The sequence below is a fragment of the Amia ocellicauda genome, chromosome 17, assembly GCF_036373705.1.
Source record: "Amia ocellicauda isolate fAmiCal2 chromosome 17, fAmiCal2.hap1, whole genome shotgun sequence".
Taxonomy (NCBI): domain Eukaryota; kingdom Metazoa; phylum Chordata; class Actinopteri; order Amiiformes; family Amiidae; genus Amia; species Amia ocellicauda.
Genome location: NC_089866.1, coordinates 22,605,346 through 22,625,591, shown reverse-complemented (window position 1 = coordinate 22,625,591; position 20,246 = coordinate 22,605,346). Strand labels below are relative to the sequence as shown.

General features: G+C 39.4%; 1 protein-coding gene across 2 annotated transcripts; it reads right to left on the bottom strand.

Annotated features, from left to right (window-relative positions):
* Nucleotides 1–23: 23 nt before the first annotated feature.
* Nucleotides 24–13,616, bottom strand: smpd4 (sphingomyelin phosphodiesterase 4). Of its 2 annotated transcripts, XM_066689149.1 has the most exons (20): nucleotides 13,506–13,616; nucleotides 12,597–12,701; nucleotides 12,294–12,380; nucleotides 11,094–11,230; nucleotides 10,750–10,825; nucleotides 10,358–10,466; nucleotides 10,023–10,075; nucleotides 9,601–9,752; nucleotides 8,298–8,430; nucleotides 8,137–8,208; nucleotides 5,287–5,376; nucleotides 4,535–4,683; nucleotides 4,348–4,438; nucleotides 4,068–4,168; nucleotides 3,781–3,944; nucleotides 2,711–2,916; nucleotides 2,085–2,318; nucleotides 1,771–1,902; nucleotides 1,444–1,572; nucleotides 24–1,233 (listed from the first exon to the last, which is right to left on the bottom strand). In XM_066689149.1, exons 2-20 carry the CDS (start codon nucleotides 12,633–12,635, stop codon nucleotides 916–918), a joined length of 2,472 nt encoding a protein of 823 aa, XP_066545246.1. In that variant the 5' UTR covers nucleotides 12,636–12,701; nucleotides 13,506–13,616; the 3' UTR covers nucleotides 24–915. The 2 variants fall into 2 exon arrangements, with proteins under 2 accessions (XP_066545246.1, XP_066545247.1); XM_066689150.1 differs by lacking the exon at nucleotides 5,287–5,376.
* Between the last annotated feature and the right edge of the window lie 6,630 nt (nucleotides 13,617–20,246).

Below are 20,246 nucleotides of genomic sequence, written 5' to 3'. Positions count from 1 at the left end.
AAAACATCTTAAAAAAACATCAATCAGTTTAGTCTTTTATTGTACAAAACATAGGCTTTATATTACACACATCAAAAATAAACAAGCTCTCAAAGTATCAAAGACCAGTATGTCGTCAAAAGCAAACATCCATGGGAAAACCCATTAATGGATTGTACAAGAGGTCATGGGGTATATGGATGTGTTTTTTGTTCGAAGGGCACCATTATAGCAACGGCATTTTTATATTGTGGATAGCGTAGGCTACTGTCAGCATTAATGGCATCTTATAATGACATTTAGCAACAGGATAATGCATGTGACTCAGCAGGGAGGGTAATGAATTGGTTCCAGTAGAAAAGTACTGAAGATAAGTCATAGCCTGCTCAGAATCCTGACTTCTGTGCAATAGAACACCACTGGGATGAACTTGTCAAGAGAAATCAGGAAGACAGCTCAGATACTAACTTCTCTTACTGAACTACTAACAGTGCAACAATTAAGGCCAAAGGTGGATTTACACCATATTAAATACAATGAGGAGAGCAGGTTTTTTTGGTATTTGTCAGCCGTATATTGTGATTCTTAAAATGTACATTGTGTTACTGTATGGACACGAGTCAGTTTCAAACTAGCTGATTTTCTACCAAGTGCATTTCAGTGTAAAGGCAATCTATCCCTAATGTACTCTTCAGTTATTGCTTAATTCAAGCGGTTTGACGGTTCTCATCTGAACTTCAAGATGTAAATAGGAACATAACTGCTAAAAAAATATGTACATGTGTAGTTTTAGTATTATACTAAGCATATTAAGCATCAGATGATAATTGTACCTTTTTAATTACTGTTAAAAAATACTGAAATAAAAAACAAAAGCCCTTGGAAAAACATACATTATAAAACAGTACATCATACATAAGGTGTGACAAGTTTATGCTAATGACTTTTCTGCTTAGCAAAAAAAGTCATACAAACGCCATATAGAAAACAAGCTAGCAATGTCCAGAAGGTGCAGGACAGAGGGCCAATGGAAAAAAACGAGGCCAGCAAGTAGAGCAGAAAGACGGTGAGGAGAGTGCGGATGCTGGCCAGGAACCGCAGGCTGAGGCGCGGGCGGGTCTGCCTCCCTGCACCACGGAGGGTCGCGGGGCTTCTCCTGGAGATCGGTCCGGCACTGGGCTGGGTCAGGTAGTGCCGGCTCAAACGACCCACAAAGCCACGTCTGCTGCAGAGGGCGTTCATCTCTCCTGCAAACTGAATGAGAAAAGACCTCAGATGAACACCTTGCAGATGGACTGGCTCCAAAGACTGCAGGATACAATTACCATTTCACTGTCACGCAAAGCATCTCTTCACTAGGAAGACCAGTCACATGATCACGCGCAATGCCGTACGCTGCTAATTAGTTCCGGTATCTCTCGGAACAAATACAAAGCCACTGTTGCGCTGGACAGCTACACTCACCCGCTGGTTAATGAAGCACGACAGGCGGAAGAGCAGACGGACAAGAACTGCGATCTCATAGCTTCTTATGGGCTGTAATTCTGGGTCCCCTTGGTACTCGATGTCAAATCTGCGGAGTCCGTTAATAATCTGTGAAACGTAAAAATCCCTTCAACATCATTGTAAACGGTTTGATTTCTCATGATCTTTATTCCAAATGATCGCTAGACTTCTATTAGTCTAGAGAACTTCCTAAAAAGTTTAGCTATGGCTTAAAGTTGACACCCAAAGTCTGAGTCCTTGTTCTGCGATCTTCACTTTGTTGGAGAGTGGGGGCAATCCTTTTACCTGCAGTCTTCCCAGATCGGTGAGGACCGGTCCGTTCTCTCCCGGTATACAGTCAGGAAGCTGCCGGGTTCCAGCATCATCTTGCGTCGACACAAAGCTCACCATCAGCTGGGATAGCTGTCCTGCAGGCAACTATATAAAAACACTATTTCATTCTCTCTCCCTTTATTCAAAAAGAAAAAGCTAAAAATGCTGAAAATACCCCTATAGAGAACTAAGGATTGTTGATTAAGAAAAAGGGAATGCATAAATAGCTTAAACTTGAAAAAACAGAAACAAAAAGTATTAACAAGGAGCAAATACTCTTGACATACCCGGAATACCTGACAGAGATACTCCAGCGCTCTCTCCAAATACTCATCAGTCTTCCTTATGGTTTCCAACCCCATATCATCCAGCTCATTCCCTGTATAGGATGTGTTCAGATCAGAGGAACCGAACCCAAACCAGGAGAGGAAGGACTGACTGGCAGCTGCTTCTGCAGAGTGCTCTGATATGGACCTTGCAGTTTGTTTGGCTTGTGCGATCATCCGGACCAGTTTTAACACCTAGAAAAATTGTAAACACATAATTCAAACACATATCTGTAGATCATATAAAATAAAGGTTTCTGTATCTATCTACATTTATCCAACAAGCTTCTTTTGTGTTTCTGACACTAATTTCAGCAATGTATCAGTTCAACGCCTAGTGTGAGAGTGTAAACTGTTTCTACCAGCTGCTTTTCCAGTTCAGCAGCTCCATGGAGAGCGATATTCCCCAAAATAAGCAACAATCTGTTCTTTCAGCATTGAGTACATTTTGCATTATTTAAGGAAATGTCCCAAAACAACTGATGTTGGTTTTTGAAAGCTCAAAACGATGCACACACATAATAACTTTTTTTTTTTTTTTGTGCTGAAGCTCATGTGTGTCAAAGCATCGTTAGCATTTGACTCACGTTGTTTCGCACTTCGGGCCCAAACATCTGCTTGTACTGGCAGTCCTGGCCCTCTAGGCTGTACACGTGGTTCTTGACCTTGAAGACGCCGTCTGTGTTGATGGGCTGGCGTGAGGACAGGAAGCTGCCACCATGACTGGGTGTCATGAAGAGGCGGTGCTGGCGGTGGTGGAGGACGTGCTCGGGCTCCAGGAACAGCTGCTCTCCTGAACAAACACACACACCAGGGCGCACATCTGTATTACTGCCCCAGGATGAGGTGGCAGTGGGCACGGACCCCACCTAGTACTGAGTCCGTTACGACAAACTGCAGAGCTTTGCAAGTAACTGAGAAGCAGTAAGAATTAATTATACTTATTCACACATATCTATAATGGAAATAAATTTGTTAAACCCAGCAATTACATAATGAGCAACCTGATTAGTCAGTTTGTTCCTGAACATCCACCCGAGTAATGCCAAGCAATCGACTCCTATACTATACCATCTATAAAAAAAAAAAAAATGTATTAACCTCATAAGTTCTATATATATTATATTGATTGTTTGTAATCAATCAACATGAAAGCATTAATTTGACACATACAAGCTGAGAAAATCTATATTATATATACACATGCACAAGGAAGGATTCATGTAATTGCCGAAATGCAGAAAATATGTTCAGTGTAACAGTGATTTAACCAGGGTGCTGTCCATGTGGGGGGGAAAGAAAAAGTGCTACACAATTATTAAACCTGGCAGATGGAGACAACTGAAGGATTTCCAAAGCAATCTGAAGGGATAATCGGGGGCTGTGTAGAAAACACATTTGCTGCTCAGGTTGTCCCCCCATTATTATTCACTGGAACAAGTCTCATTTTTCTTCTCCACTGTTTGCTCCCTTCCGTTTCCTTGTTCTGCCCTGTCAGGACATTATCACTTAAGGTATGAGATGGGCAGATTGTAATAATGTTTCTTGCACTTCCACTTAGCCCTATTACAGCACCAAAGGAACATAGTGGTTATTTGGATAATTTTTGAAAACAGCCCCATAATGTGAGCTGAAACGCAACATCTGTCTCTCTTACCTTTCTGGATCATTTCTGACAAGTTGGGCTGAGCGAAGACTTTCGCCACCCTGAAAACCATCAGCGCGTTCTTGGCATTAACCAGGTCGGTGCGTACTGCCCGGTTTAAAAAGCCCTGGAAGAGTCTGGTGTACATCAGCAGATTCTCCTGCAAGAAGGAGGCCCTGTTCACAGAGAAAGAATAATCAACCAGCAAACAAACACACAAACAGAATAGAAAACCGATTAGAAGGACAATAAATCATTACAATGACTGTCTGTTGAATAGCCTTTGGTTAAAACCGTACCATTTGTCTGGCACACTCCGGTTCTGATTATCCACTTGGGGATTGTGTTTCTCAGGGATGTATCTCCACGGTTGTATATAGCTGAGCCACGTTTCTAAAACCTTTGCGGAAGAAGGAAACCATACAGATTAGAAAAAGGTACTTAAAAGGGGTCGTAAAAAGCCATAAATAAATAAATCATCCTCACATCACACAACCACAAAGTGAGCATATAACTTCAACTACTCCTAATTCAATCCCAGCTTCCATATCAATCATATTTAAAACAAAGTGTGCATACTGCTCTGAAAGAAGCGTCGAGGGGCCAGTGACCAAAGCAGTGCTGAAGGAACACGTACAGCTTCTGCTGCACAAACCGGGGGATCACGACCCTAAAGATCAAGAACAAAAAGTTGTGGTTATTCCCCCCTGGTGCGTTTGCTTTTTTATCTGCTTGCAAGCCTTTGCAAAACCTGAACCTCACTCACCTTTTGAACTCCTCCAGAGGGCTGGTGTGGGAGTGAGCGGAGGGTGAGGAGGAGATCAGCTCTGGCTTCAGACTGCTGGAGAAGGCGTGGAGATGTTTCACCAGAAGCCTCACCACCAACACGTGCTCCTCAGTAGGGCTGAAGGGCTCCTAAAATCCCCACCCCCACAGCAGAGCAATACATTATACACCAGGTATCATCTGAATACACAGGACATCCCCCATCAGGATATATTAGAGTAAAATAAACTTCCAGCATTTTTAAATACAGTCATGAGCTTCTTTACTGGAGTAATGAAAAATGTAGAAAACAACTGACCAACAAGAATAAAATGAAGCCATCTTTAAAATCCAATAAATACTTTGATAAAGTCAAAAAATCCAAACAATAACTCTGTCCCGATCTGAAATTTGTTCTTCCCTTGGAAAATTCAAATGATTATCATTATCTTAAACTCTCCAAAATCTATATGGGCAATTTTTGTCATGATCTACTGAATACTGTAGTAGTGTATGCTATTGAGGCAGACAATGAAATGGGAGAATAATAATGGTAAACACTTAAACATTTATAAAACATTTAAAAAGAGGAGTGACAATAGTATGCATCAACACAAGACATGATTTGGAAGAGAAAAACGATGAACGTGACCCACACAAACCCCTCCCCCCTCGCTCACACATGACTATGCTTTTCCACTGCTCTTACATTACTTTATGAACCAACAGAATACAATGAAAAGGTAAAAGTACTTGGTACGTGTGGAGGTTCCCATAGCCTGGCAGGACAGGAGTGCTGTAGTGCATACTGGAAATACCCAGATGGTACTGGAGCACCTCCAGCTGAGAGAAACGGCACAAAGGAAAAAAAAACAACACCGTGGGGAAGAAAGAGAGAAAGAGAAAGAAAGAAAGGGAAAACGAGGGCGAGAATGAGAGAGAAAGAAAATGAAGAGGAGGGTGAGAATAAGAGAGAGAGAGAAAGAACAAAAGAACGAAAGAGAGAGAGGAAGATAGAATGCATTCGAAACAGATCAGAAGGAAGATGGGGTTGGGGTAGGAAGGGGAAAAAAAAAAACATTGACAAAACAAATAACTATGCCATGATATTTGAGATGCAGTAGCCCATTTTAAATGTCCAGTGGAAATGTCTCATGAATAGTTGCCCTTTGAGCTGGTAATTTATGTGATGGGTTAACTTTGCATTTGCGGCAATGAGTCAATTAAAGATACATGAGGAAAAGCTTGTTTGAGTGATAATGTATTTGAGCCTTTCTGCAGCTACCAGGGGTTTTACACTTTTCTGCTGCTTAATTTCTAGGGGTTGCTTGAACCTTAAATGAATAACATCCTCCGTATGAGAATGCATTTTTTCATGCTAAGTTAGGAATGGGTCTATAAAGAGCATTTAAAACCAGACATGTTTTTTGTAGTAAAAGAAAATATATAATCATTTTTGCATTCTTTTAAATAGATGCTGTAACGGGACTATAGTTCAATGTGCAGGGCGTAGCCCATCTAAGGAATACGACTACAGGAAAAAGAGGATACTGCACCCACTCTCTGTAGAGATACTAAGAAATTGTGCATATAGCTCATACTTTATGACTTTTTCAGTGACATAGCGTTAACTAAGCCAATAATAATAAAAAATGTATCCTTTATACCGTCATGAATTACAACAGCTGCATGAGTTTGTACATATTTCCCCTTTTAATGTGAAGCTTAATTATAGTATAAAACACACTGCAGGACATTTATCTGACAGATATGGGTTCTACATTCATATTTGCTTTAGCTTGGCTGCTGTAACTCAATTACAGTTTGCATTGTCCTTATTTAATTAACAGTCGAATATTTATATATAAAGGCCAGTGTATTCTTGACAAAGGACACATCAATACAATTCATGCAGCTGTTCTTCAAGGTTCTCATGTTCAATCTAATAATGCTCAGGTATCATGGTTAAACATAGTAATGGGTGGATTTTCAAGTCATAACATAATGAAGCCTTTATAGGGGTTCTAAAATTATACTGTTTTTTTTTTTTTATGATGTTTGTGGTTATCTCCAATACGGGATCCTGTGTAACAGATTGTTGGGAGGCAGATTTCGTAATTTTAACCACCTGCTATTTCTCTCTTCATATCACCAATAATAGGGCGTTCTATTTTTAAGCAATATGTGCTAGGAGACTCTAAGCGTTAATGGAATTTTCAGTTCACTCCATTTTCTGGAATGTGAAATGTATCTTTCAGGAATAGGGTAGGCAGCAAGACTAAAACATAATATTTGAATCATTGATTTGGAACTTATTTACAATGAAGAACATACAATATTAAAATGCAGTACTCCAAAATATAGTAATCTCAATACCCGAAATAAACTTTTGATAAAGGTACTCTCTCTCTCACCTGAAAATGTGTGAAATAACAGATGTTTTATATAAATTTAGTCTTTAACATGAAATGTAATTAAAACTTTGATGTACAGTTCAAAGCACAAACTGTGTTCCCAATAACTTAAGAGATACAGCGGACTATGTTAGATGTGCAAAAGTGGATCCCTACTCAGAAAGGATTAACTACAAACCTCATAAAATACGAAGGGAGTTGCAAAAACAACATATATACTAAGGCCAATATTAAAGTGAGTTATTGTGCTTTGATAGCTATGCCAATGGTAGCCCAATAATTCTGATTTAATCTGGCCTTATATCTGCTTAAATGACAGAAATGATTGGAATGAAGATTGGAATGATAAATGAATTACAGTAACCGTGGTAACTGACAGCACCCAGAGCCAGAAAAAGCCTCAAACAAATCAACAACCAACATGAGTAAGAAAACAAACCACGACAAAAGAAGGAAAGCGACAGATAGGGACATCATGCAATGGAAATCAATAAGCAGCAATAGCACTACTACCAGGATCTCATGCCAGACAGGCGGAGCTTAAATCACCACAATTGCCCATAGAGCTAAAGCTTGACCAATAAGTGCTACAATTTACGTTACCTGCTGAAATATTTCAAAGAGATCTGATCTGTCCTCAGTTTACCTTCTACTCAAATCATTTGTTTTATTTACCTTAAATACAACAAAGTGAATTTCACAGAGTAAAAACAAGGGAAAATCCATTGCCAGAAACAGCTGTCTATTGGGTTTGTAAAGCATGAGAAATACAAACCAAATGAAATCACAACACAATACCACTGTGTGTAATTTGTAGAGGGATTTTCTGTTCCTTAAATTGCATAACTGTGATCTGAAGGTGTCCCAGCTCAAATGACACACAAGAGACAGCCACAAATAGAAATTACAAAATTGAAAGAAACTAACAATTAATTGAGTAAAATTTACCTGAAAAAATTATTTAAATCAGCCACACAAAAAAAACCAGCGTACCCCATTTTTGAGAGATTTCTAAAGCAATTTCCAACTGGCAAAATCAGATGGTAAAACATGTACAGGAAGAGTGCGCTAAAAGAAGCTAATGCACCCTGCTGTACTGATCAGAGGCATCACGTGCTGGAAGAGTGAGAGGCAGACCTGTAGCGCTGTGATGCAGTGCAACTGAGGAAGCAGGCTGCCATGCTCTTACCTTCACCTGTGGGGACTGCATCTTCTGGTACATCTCCAGGGAGTAATGGTGAAGCCACATCTCCACAAAAACCTGGTGGAAAAGACACCCACAAGGGCTATGTTAGCTGCCCCCCGCCAAGTAGGTCAAAATCCAACATGTTTTGAAGTTTTGCCCCTCACCTGAAGAAGCGTCTCGGACCTCCAGATCTCCTGGGCTGCTGGATCGGCATTGACTGAGGGCTGGTGGGAAATGTGCCGCTTCAGGAGGCTGGTGTTATGGATGCCGTATCCTGCAAACGGCACTGTAGGAGACCTGGAAGACAACCAAAATCATTGTAAACTTACAAGTTTATACATAGATATATATGTATATATACAGACAGGTGAAAAATTAATGGACAAATTTACATAAAGTGTCTCAGTAAGGTGTTGGGCACCATGAGCCACCAGAACAGCTTCAATGCTCTTGGCACAGATTCTGCTAGTCTCGAACTCTACTGGAGGGATGAACTCCATTCTTCCAAAAGATATTTCCTCATTTGGTGTTTCGATGATGGTGGTGGAGAGCGCTGTCTAACACGTTGGTTCAAAATCTCCCATAGGTGTTCAAATGGGTTGAGATCTGGTGACTGTGAAGGCCGTAGCATATGATCCACATCATTTTCATACTCATCAAACCATTCAGTGAGCCCTCGTGCCCTGTGGATGGGGGCATTGTCATCCTGGAAGAGACCACTCCCATCAGGATAGAAATGTTTCACCATAGGATAAAGGTGGTCAGATTTGCAGTGACCCTTCCCTCTAAGGGGACAAGTGGACCCAAACCATGCCAGGGAAATTCCCCCCAACAGAGCCTCCAGACCCCCTCACTGTAGGGGTCCAGCAGTCAGGTCTATACCATTCTCTTGGTGTCGCCACACATGCACTCGCCCACTTGTCGAGAATATGGTGAAGGATGACTCATCTGACCATATAACTTTTTTCCACATCTCTGTAGGTTTTTGCACCACTGAACTCTCATATGTGCATTTGTCTTTGTAATGAGGGGTTTATATACTGCAATCTTGATCCAAAAATCAAGGTCAACTGGGCCTGCTCAGTATTTGTATACATGCCACAGAGCATGATAGGATGTTAATTGCTTAATTGTATCATGCAGTACACCTGTTTGGAAGCATCTGCATTCACTATGTTCCTCCACTCAAGTTTTTCCTTTAATTTGTCACCCGTCTGAATATATATATATATATATATATATATATATATATATATATATACACACACACACACACGTATATACAGAGTGAGAGAAAGACATAGATACACACACATTCAGATGTATAACTGATTCCCTGTTTGTTTTTTTAATAAAGACAAGCTATCACACTCCATATTTACTTTAATCACGAGGTTACCCTGCCAAAGTATCAGGACTAATTAATTTTTAAATGGATACAACAATAACTAAGTAAAAGTTAAGTACCTGGGTGCAGGAGGGGACACTGCGCCTCTGACATCTGAGAAAGGAGAGGGCGGTACGCTGCCCTCTGTTGGCAGGAAGTACTTCAGGTAGCTGTCCACCAATAGGAAGTACGCACTGTCTGAGGTACTGACATGCTGCCCCACTGGGTAACACTGGGAGGAAAAAATAATCAAATAATCATCGAATGCAACTCACTGGAAGAGTTCAGGCAAAAACACGGAAGTTATGAAGCATTAAACATTCATTGTGTACAGAGCACAGCTACAATGAACTAAAGTCAATTTCTGAATAAATTTGAAATTGAGATTAATTCAGTATTTCATAACAAAAAAAATAAAATACAAATATGTTTATATACACACAATTGTGGATGTTAAAAAAAATGTTATAGCAAAAACAATCATAAAAAAGGATATTCTTACCCTTAGAGATGTAAGGCTGGCAGCAAAATGAAACATGTAATATTCAAATGGATCTGACAAACATTAAGGAATAAGAGCAAAAAGACAAAGAGGGAACAAATGTTGTTTTTGCTCCCTAAGAAAGATCTCTACTTTCATTACCTGGATGACAGCTCTCAACCCATAAATTGTACAAATATGATATATATTTATATTTATAACAAAAAGTAACACAAATAAAGGCATTGACAGCAAAGACCTCTTAATGTTCAACGCTATGGTCTTAAACTTATAATATTCATAAAATATTCTGTTGCAAAGAACACAAGCCTAAAACCAATACTTGGATTGGATACTGAGTGAGAGGGTGAGGCTCATTAGGCCAGGCAGAGGAAACTGCAGCTTGTTGTGGAACAGCGGGCAATCTGGGAGGACGCCTTCTTGGATGGAAGCCTTCACAGGACCCTGAGAGAGGAGAGGGGGCACCTCAGCATTCTGACATTCTGCAGTGGGTTACACTTGGTGAAACACAGCTGTGTTCCGCTGGATTTTACTTTTCTATATAACTGAGTCAATGTTGTTCTTATACACAATAAAACTGGACTTCAAAATGCAAGCAACAGCATGGTTTCAAACTCTCCTGAAGCATGCAGTCAGTGTAAAGGATGCTCTTCATTTTGCTTTGTTTCACAATGAATCTGGTAGTGACTGTTAAGAAGAGCTTTCTTTGTGCATTTTATACACTTACAGGCAGATGATTGACTGGAAACTCATATTTGTATTCCTCTGCTTGCAGTTTGTACACAAGTTTCATCATTGGACCACTGGAAAACAAACAGGTGACATGAACAATAATGAAAGTTGCAGAGGGTCTGAGCTTTAAATGGAAAATACGCCAACTTTACCATTTAACACATTCTCTAGTATATCAGTTGACAATCCTGAGACAAGTTATCATCACTTAAGGTTATTGCATGATTCTGCGTAGCACTGGAAGATTTAAATTAGGATAATTAAATGAAATTTTCTCATTGACTTAAACACATATAAATGACGATGCATTTTACAGTTAGTGGAGTTTCACAGGCATACCTGGGATCCAAGAAATCCACAGCTGTAAGGTACTCGTTTGTCCTGGCTTGCAGGTATCGCAGGTTCCAGCCTAGAAGGACGCCATCCAGGCTGCCAAGGACTGTCTCTACCAGCCAGGGGAAAATCAAGTGCAGCTCCTGAAGATCCCCAAACCAAATTAATATAAAGAGAGGACATGAGTTAATCTGAAAAAAACACTTATTTTAAGTCAGTGATGAACACGGATATGCAGTTGTTTAATCTTGAATGGAAAAAGATTCAGTAAATACAACGTGTCTACCAGAAAGGTCTGATTTCAGGGTCTTCCGATTTCAAATTGTGAACACAATCTATGGAGTTTGTTAATGATGAGCTTAAGCACAACATGAAGCCACTTTAAGCTACAGTAGCTCAAATTGCTGAAAAAGTTAATGCTGGTTCTGATAGAAATGCGTCAGAACACACAGTGCATCACAGTTTGTTGCGTATGGGGCTGCGTAGCCGCAGACCAGTCAGGGTGCCCATGCTGACCCCTGTCCACTGCCGAAAGCGCCTACAATGGGCACGTGAGCATCAGAACTGGACCACGGAGCAATGGAGGAAGGTGGCCTGGTCTGATGAATCACGAGTTCAAGGTGTTGACTTGGCCTCCAAATTCCCCAGATCTCAATCCAATCGAGCATCTGTGGGATGTACTGGACAAAAAAGTCCAATCCATGGAGGCCCCACCTCGCAACTTACAGGACTTAAAGGATCTGCTGTATAATGTCTTGGTGCCAGATAGCACAGCACACCTTCAGAGGTCTAGTGGAGTCCATGCCTTGATGGGTCAGGGCTGTTTTGGCGGCAAAAGGGGGACCTACACAATATTAGGCAGGTGGTCATAATTTATGGCTGATCGGTGTAATGGCTTGGACTACTGTGCATGGAAGGAGAAATTCAGAGGCTTCAGTAGCCCTGCACCTGTCTCTCTATACCCAACCCAAGAGATTGCAGACATTTTTTGCATATCGTGCTGCAGCTGTCTGGACTTCTCTGTATTAACTCTGAAAAGAACTGGTACCGCATTACATATTTGAGAGAATGTATGTGTGAGAGAGACAGAGAGATGGAGAAAGATATGGAGAGAGGGAAAAATCAAAAGTAAGGAACAGCAAATTGCAAAAATAAACAATGAAATCAAACATTTATGTTTCAAAAGTATATACATATATGAACAACCTTAGCTGGGTATTCATCAATCACTTTCACCAGTTCTTGGCATTGCTGGAGTAGAGTCTTGTTCATGAAATCTGCTTTCAGACTTGCCTAAGGAAGACACACATTTTAATGTCAAAGCTTGCTATGGAAATAACATCACAAACACACTATTCTGCTCAGCACCATGAATCTCAATTTAGAATCTAATCGAGTTGAATTGGTAAGATACTTTGAGCTTTTACTTCCTAGGCTGATAGCAGCTTACACAAAGAATCACATTTAATATGAGAAGGACAACAATAAATCTGAGGAAAATGTACTGACCAGTACAAAACTGGGCTGCTGCAGAGGAGGACCAGCCATGGAAGTAGGATCACTGGAATTCTACTTTATCAAAATCCAAAACTTCAATTTAGAATTACGTGCTACCTGCATTAAAAAAAAGACTTGGGGTTATAACAGTATAGTAATGAAAAAAAGCTAAACATTTATTTATTCCAGAATATGTATAGGAATGATTATATTTGTAATACACAATTTAGGGCAATACAATAGATATAGGCCTAATTAACAATAGGGTACACATGCAATTTGCAAATATGTGCACAGGTCTTACTACCAAGAAAAAACATACCTAACAATTAAAGAAACCATCAGGATTCGTTCATATCCATGCATGATCATAAAACATTATTGAACTACATTTTAAATAGGCCAAGATTATCTTTATTTTGAACTGAAAATTAACCAATCTGTTCAGAACGGTTGCCTGTTTTATTACAATGAATACAATATCTTCCTACAACATGTTAGTTATATTACCAGTATGCAAATCGTATATGATCAAGACACACACAACAGCAACTCCAAAATGTAAAAAGCGAATCAACCGACCATTCGTAACCCACAAACGACATATTCACTTTCCACTATCTAGAAACTATGTAGGCTGTGTGCTCACATGTTTATATTAGAAACACCTCATATTTTTAAATGTTTTAACACGTGTTCGTAATTACTGGTACAAAGTGAATGATCTGTAATACCCACAAGACAGTAAGAGTAAACTTGCTTTCAATTATTTAAAGTGACTTCTTGCACAGACACAGTTATCGATATCACCGGCGTCCGTAGTTCAACTAATCCACAGAACCAAGGTTACAATAAACTCTGCGCCTTTAAATTTAGACAACAATCACGAGTCCAGTATTTTAATAAATTAAAACATCTTACGCTTTTAATAAAAGCTGCCAGTTTTAGACACATTCAGTTACAATCTACCGCGTTGTCGTCCCAAAACTGCGACGGGAGAGTTTTACGTCATCTTCCTACGACGCAGGCGCTCGTAGCCTGTGCTTGACTAGACAGTGCCGCCTGCCGTTTCAAAGTAAGTTGTGTTTTGGTATATATTTCTATACACAAACGTTTGAAAAACCAAACTAATACAAATGCATTTCAAGAGACGACACTTAAAAAACATTTCAGTGAAAGTACACAGGAAATTTCAACTAAGGTTATTCTGTGTTTGTACAAATAAATTAAAATGCTAACGCAGGTAAGCGCAGATGTAACTTTTCTCCGGTGTCAAGGAGGTCACTGTACAATTAATAATATTTTATTTTTTCAGATTGGGTTCAAAGTTTACAAGCGTATGCATTTCCATTTTATAGTGTTAAATTAATCTGTATTATTTAATGCTGTAGAACAGGGGACATTTGCTATGTGTTATATGCAGTATAAAATGTATTCTAATAATATTGTTTTCAATTTTAAAATATTTTAAAACACTTCTAGTTATAACATAATTGGTTATACAAATGTAATTCTGAAGCTAAATTATTAAAATATTAAGATATTAGTATATATTTTTCTTATATTAATATTGGCCCATTCCACGCCACCTCAAACAAGAAAGGTGCATTTGGTTGTCCAACCGTCTCAGAATTTGCTAGAAAAATTCACCTGTGGGGTTTTCAGGTATGTTTAGTTAAAACAATTCAAGTCACTATGTTGATTATTGATTCCTTATTCCTGAATTAACTACACGGGAATTTGAGCTCAAAGGTGATTTCTCTTGTCAAGGCACTTTAGGTCAGCCTTTGACAGGTCATATGGGGAGATATTTTATAAACTCAGTGCATCTAAAACCTCCCAGATGTTTTTTAGCAAGATCTGAGACGGGGTAATGACACTGGTTGAGTTGGTATTGAAGGACCCTATTCTTACATTGATGTTATCAAACCAAAAACATGAATGCTGCTTTTTAGAAATACAATAAACCTCACACCTGTACTATCCATATCCATATTGTTGGTGGTTTAAGCATCAGTGACAGTGATGTAAGAGTTGGAACCTGTATTGTAATAGTTGCTTGCATTAATTATATATTTCCCAACAATAAATAATGCTGCAATGATAAATAAAAAATCACTATCCTAATAGCGGAGCAATGTTGTGCATTCTCAGGAGGGCCCTCTGATCTGCAGGATTCTGATTTTCGTATGTAAAATTATTCATATCCACCTGAACATCATTGGAATATGTAGATGCCGGTTTTGCCTGAGCAAGTTCCCTTCTAATGTTGTACATGGCACTGTGTCGTTTTCTCACAGCTGCTCACATTTGCTGTATTCTCTTTGGGATTACAATATGAATGATGCATTTTCAATTCTGTATGATTTGAAATCCCTAAGGGGCCTTTCCTATATTGTGTCTGATGCTTGCCCTTTTACATAGTCTTATCTTTTCGATTAAACAGGAGAAACAGAAGGCAGCTGAAGGTCTGAGTTTGCATTTGGGGGTTTTCCATATAAAATTGTCTATACAATTATTGAGAAGAATCATATTCTTCTATTTGACTGACCTTTCTTTAAATGTATACTAGCTTCTTTTTAAAGGCTATGTTTTTGTGTATGTTAAAAATCTGCAATGTTTGTTTCTCTGTGTAGGTGGCACTAGAGTATAGTTTAAATCCCAGTACAGACAGGTAGGCGAAAGAAGAGAACATTAATGTACTAGAGCAATAAACTTAAGTTTAACTTAAAAACTTAAGTAAACACATACAGTAAAATATTTGGGAACCCTGCTGGTATATAACAAATGACCCCAATCTATGCTGACGAACCCCAAACCTTTTATGATAAACTTCGAACTGAAATATTCCCAGGGTTAATTAATATAAATTCAGCAATCATGAAAATGTCACCATCAGTAATAGTGATATCACTGATAAGAGTTAATATAAATGTCACATTTGGGTTAAAATATTGGCTTTGTCATTGAAAGTGCTGTCTGTGTACAGGGAGCTGTTGGCAAGGGATTTAACAATCTGGTTACATGTTACATGTGCTGTCATGTTTGAGTTCCCTTTTTTAAATCCAATGGGATGTGCTAACCAATGCTTGTGCTTTCTCCCCATTAAAAACCATCTGGGACAATTCAGTTGATTTGTTATACGCCACAGAAAATATACAAACACACTGGAAACAAAAGCAGGACACCTTTTTAATTGTGAAATATAAATAATATTTATTATAATAGAACTACTGATTTCAACACCATTTTTAATTGGGAACTAGAAATAATATGTATTGAGAACTGCTGTTCATGTGTGCAAGATGGCACAATCACTCCTCACTATGTGTTGCTCACTGCCCTCCTCTTGAGGGGGGGACGCCCCTGTGGGGGTCCCCAGAGCTCTAAGAGCTGGAGAGCCTGGCTCTCTTCCAGGAGTGAACTTCCCCTTCAGTGGCCCAGCATGCCCTCTCTCCCTCAGCCTGGTGTTGTGGCTCTGGAGTAGGGGCATTGTGTGTGAGTTCTCCGTCAGGGCTGACCTCCCAGGAGGGGCTGTTTGACAGGGAGCCCAGGATGTTAAAGCTGCTCTCATCTCCCTCTGAGTTCAGGCTGGGATGGACAGCCTCACAGCTCCAATCAATGTCCTTCCGGGTTGGGTGGACTGTCTGAGACCTCCAAGGAGGGACTGTTGGGTGGGGTGCAATCAATGTAAAATCTGCTCTCGTCACCCTCCGAGTCCAGGCTTAGCTGGACAGCCTCCCAGTTCCAATCAGTGTCCTCTTGGTTGGGAAGGAGGGTTGGCTCTGAGCTCCCAGGAGGTACTGTTGAGTGGGGTGCAATCCATGTAAAAGCCATTAACAAAAAGGATCCACTACAATAATTTACAGAGAAGGTCTCGGCAAGACTAAAGAAGGAGCATTATTTATGTGTAGTAACGCATCCATCTACAACTCTGACAACACATTTAAAATCTTTGCTCAGACATTGGCAATCTGTGATGTTACTGTGAACAGCTGATTAATTATTGACCCAGCACATCGGACTTCTGAATACAGCATTAGAATCCGCAGCTGTGCCCTCTGCTGAAACAAACCACCACAAGCATTTGAAATCTTATATATATCACAGTCACTGTAAGAATGTAAATCCAGACAAGTTTGATGTAAGACAGCATTGACAGAGCTACAGCCTAGTTTAGTTTACTTTGAGCTGCTTTATTCTGTAATTAGTGGGATTGTAAGGTTGGGGTTGAAAATCACTAATCAGAAAGCAAGAGTGGAATCAGACCCGCTATGAATTATGTATTATTATTATTAATAATAAAAAAATCTGAATATGAAAATTAGGCTAAGCATTGAGATGTAGGCTATTCTATTGTAAAATCAATAGCATGATAAAACCACTTGGTAACAAATTGCTTAGTTGTTTTTTTTCTTTCTACTGTAGGCCAAGAAAGCCAACAACCTTCTTTTTGTGTTAGATTCTAATAGGAAGCCAGGCCTTTTCACCATGTAATTTATTTAATCATAATAAGTGATGTTCTAAACAAAAAATATAAAACCAAATGCAGCAACTTGTGTGAGCAATTCTGTTTTGTTGTTACTAGCCGAGAAGACATTGGAAAATAAACACATATCTTGTCTATCAGAGTCTGTGTGCATAATAGCTGTCATTGTGCTCCAATGTGGAGAATGAGGGAGGGTGGTTGCTTTTGGAGGGAAAACAGTATTCCTGAGAATGATGCTGGGATGGAAGCTCCCTTCTCTGTCGGAAACTCTGCAATTTTTGCTTAATTTGAGCTGTCAAAGCTGTTGTAATTAAATGAAACGCTATCATGGCTCAGTATTCCCCATCACTTGCTTGTCTGTGTTTGTGCTTCACAACCGCGGAATTGGTGAGCAGCTGGTAAATGGAGTGTTAAAATCCCTTAGCAGGACCCTTATGGCGCACTGTGTTACATTTTATCGCAGTTCTTTTATTTAAAGTGTATTCATCCATCACCGCTATACCCACCAAAGTCTGTAGACTGTCCCTGAGGTAATGAGGCTGCGCGGTTTAATCAATGGCTGATTAATAATTCTAATTTCATCACTTTCAAGGCAGAGCATTATTGTAATCACATCCCGCCCTGGTGTTCAATAACCTATTGTTCTCTGCGGGGATTGATAGATGTTTTAAATCCTTTTGAAGTAGCTTGCCGTCTCGTGGCATTCACAGCACCACAGTGCTTTTCTAGTCTAGTATTTATGCCATGTGTGCATGATTGATCAGTTTTCCTTTTTTTGGTGTGTGTGTGAAGGGGGGTATTCATTTACTTGTTGAAATAGTATTTTCTTTCTGTCTTTCACACCTGTCTGATGCCTCTGAACATGTAAGATCTTGGCTTTCAATTAGTTTATTGTTGAAGCTATATGAGGCAGGTGGGGGCATGTGATTGCTTGTCAAACAAATTTAATAATAGGCAGTTTCACATGCTGTGCTTGATCCCTGTGAAAATGCACTTCTGTCTCCAGGCCTCCCATTCTAGAACAGTCACATCAGTGTGTAACTGATTCTTATCAAACGTGAGTTTGGGTTCTTCATTATTGTAAATTACATTACGGGAGCGTTTTTTGTTAATCTGCAATCAGACTTGTAGTGCTAAGGAGACAGTATCTGGGTAACAGTTTGCCATTTGACACCAGGTCTCTAAAATACCTGAAATGGAACTCACATTGATGAGAAGCATGAATATGTAAATACATATAATATAATATAAATCTAAATGCATATAATACAAGAACAAGAAATACAAAAGAAGATTTTAAATTTTGGGAGTGTAACACAGTATATATTTGCCATTTTGTAATAAATGTATGCTTCAAGAGAATGATTCTTTCATAAGGTTGAGTGTTTGTGTGTTTTTAATATGAAAGCTGTTATTGTGCTTTTTTTCTACATTCATAGCCGAGCTGGCACAGTGACAGTGACAGTAACAGTGTAAAATAATATGATACCTTTTCCATATAGAGGGAGGCACAGTGAAGCAGATTGTGTGAAGCTAAAGTAGGCACATTGAAATAAATGATCCTCCTCATTGGGGAACAACAAGTTTTACATCTTTCTCAGCACTATCATAGGGGAGCTCACAGATGCGAAACTTAAAATGACTTTCAAAAGTCACAGTGCAAATGCTTTGTAAATTGACATGCAAATTGGAGGGAGATTGTCTCTCTCTGCAATATTGCAGGAGAAAAGATAAATGTCAAAAACCTGTTGTTTCTGAAATTGTAGATGTAAGTTCAATTGCAAGCTTTGTGGAGAATAGAGATATAGGTAAGGGTGAGATTAATAAGGTCTTAACATGGAGGACATTTAAAGCAGACATACATCTCAACACAAAATAAATAATGGGAGCAATCATCATAGGTGATTAAGGTTTTTTTTGTTGCTGTTTTTTTTGTTTTTGCTTTGCTTTCTCAGGAAAATGACATGCAGAAAGTCATTTTTGACCGGGAACTACTTGTTAGTTGTCAAAGAAAAATGGAGATGTACAACATATTGTCTTCATGTCTCCACACAGCAACAGCTCGAGTCACAGTGTGCATCTGGGAAAAGTGATGAAGGAGCTGTGTGTGAAGACAGATAAGCTGAAGACTGGCATTCAGGAACAGAGGAGACAAAGATGCCCTCTTCCCAGTCACAGTGGTGGTACCACAGGGCACATGATGAATAAATACGAAGCCAGGCAGGGCTACAGGGTGAGTAAGGGGAGAGGAGAAGAAGGGGTGGAAGGGAGGGGGGATATATTATAAATGTTCAAATGGTCCACCTGCACAACATTGCACACTTACCTACCCTCACAGTCTGTCAGTATTGAGACAGCATGCATGATTCAGAATAACAGCTACCCCCAGCACAGTTCCCCCTTTACCAATACCCTCCGTCTTATACATAGTGCAGTTGGGTACCTCGGCAGTGTGAAACCATTCAGAGCACAGGAGAAAGCTTTCTTGTCTCACAACAACTGTGGCACGGATAGCAGGGACTGGCATTGCCAAGGGAACAATGATGCCTGTGGCTCAAATAATATTATAGAGTGTGGATGGTTTGTGAAAGGAAATAAACCTGCCATATGCTAAACAGTTTTATGCATATCAGGCATCATGAGGAGAAGGGACTTGTACAAGGTGTACTGGTAATTAATAAAAGCAAATGTAATTCATATTATTTTGACACCAAAGCAGTCTGTGCTTAGTTATTCAAAGTAAGGTACGTTTTTTGAGAGGCCTCCCACAGAGCTTGGGTTCTCGGGTTTATCACAGTTTCTGTATTCATCCGACCACTATTTTCCATTACCTGGAATCCACAGTCCATTAAAGAGATGCCTTGACACTGGATACCCATTCACCCATAAGGGGCCGAGGTGTCATTTCTATGTCAAACCAGCTGTTTGGGTGAAATTAAGCAAATTAAAACTTGTGATATATATATTTAAGATGATTTACACTACAATTTCATTATACATAAATAATATTGAGTATTCTCAGATATGATCAGAACCTTGATTGTGATTTGATAAAGAAAGAACAAAAAAAAATCTGTTATTTTCACAGGACACGTGCTTGCCAATGAGTGAGATGTACAAATGGAGGAGATTGTAACCTCTAAGCCTACTGTATAAAGCTGGACTGGAATCAA

Excerpts from the sequence above, each read along its gene's own strand:
- smpd4 (XM_066689149.1), bottom strand. The coding sequence starts at position 12,635 with ATGGCTGGTCCTCCTCTGCAGCAGCCCAGTTTTGTACTG. Across the intron at positions 11,231-12,293 it reads TTGATGAATACCCAGCTAAG|GAGCTGCACTTGATTTTCCC; the intron begins GTTGTTCATATA and ends GGGGATCTTCAG. Across the intron at positions 10,076-10,357 it reads GAGCCTCACCCTCTCACTCA|ATCCATTTGAATATTACATG; the intron begins GTATCCAATCCA and ends AATGTTTGTCAG.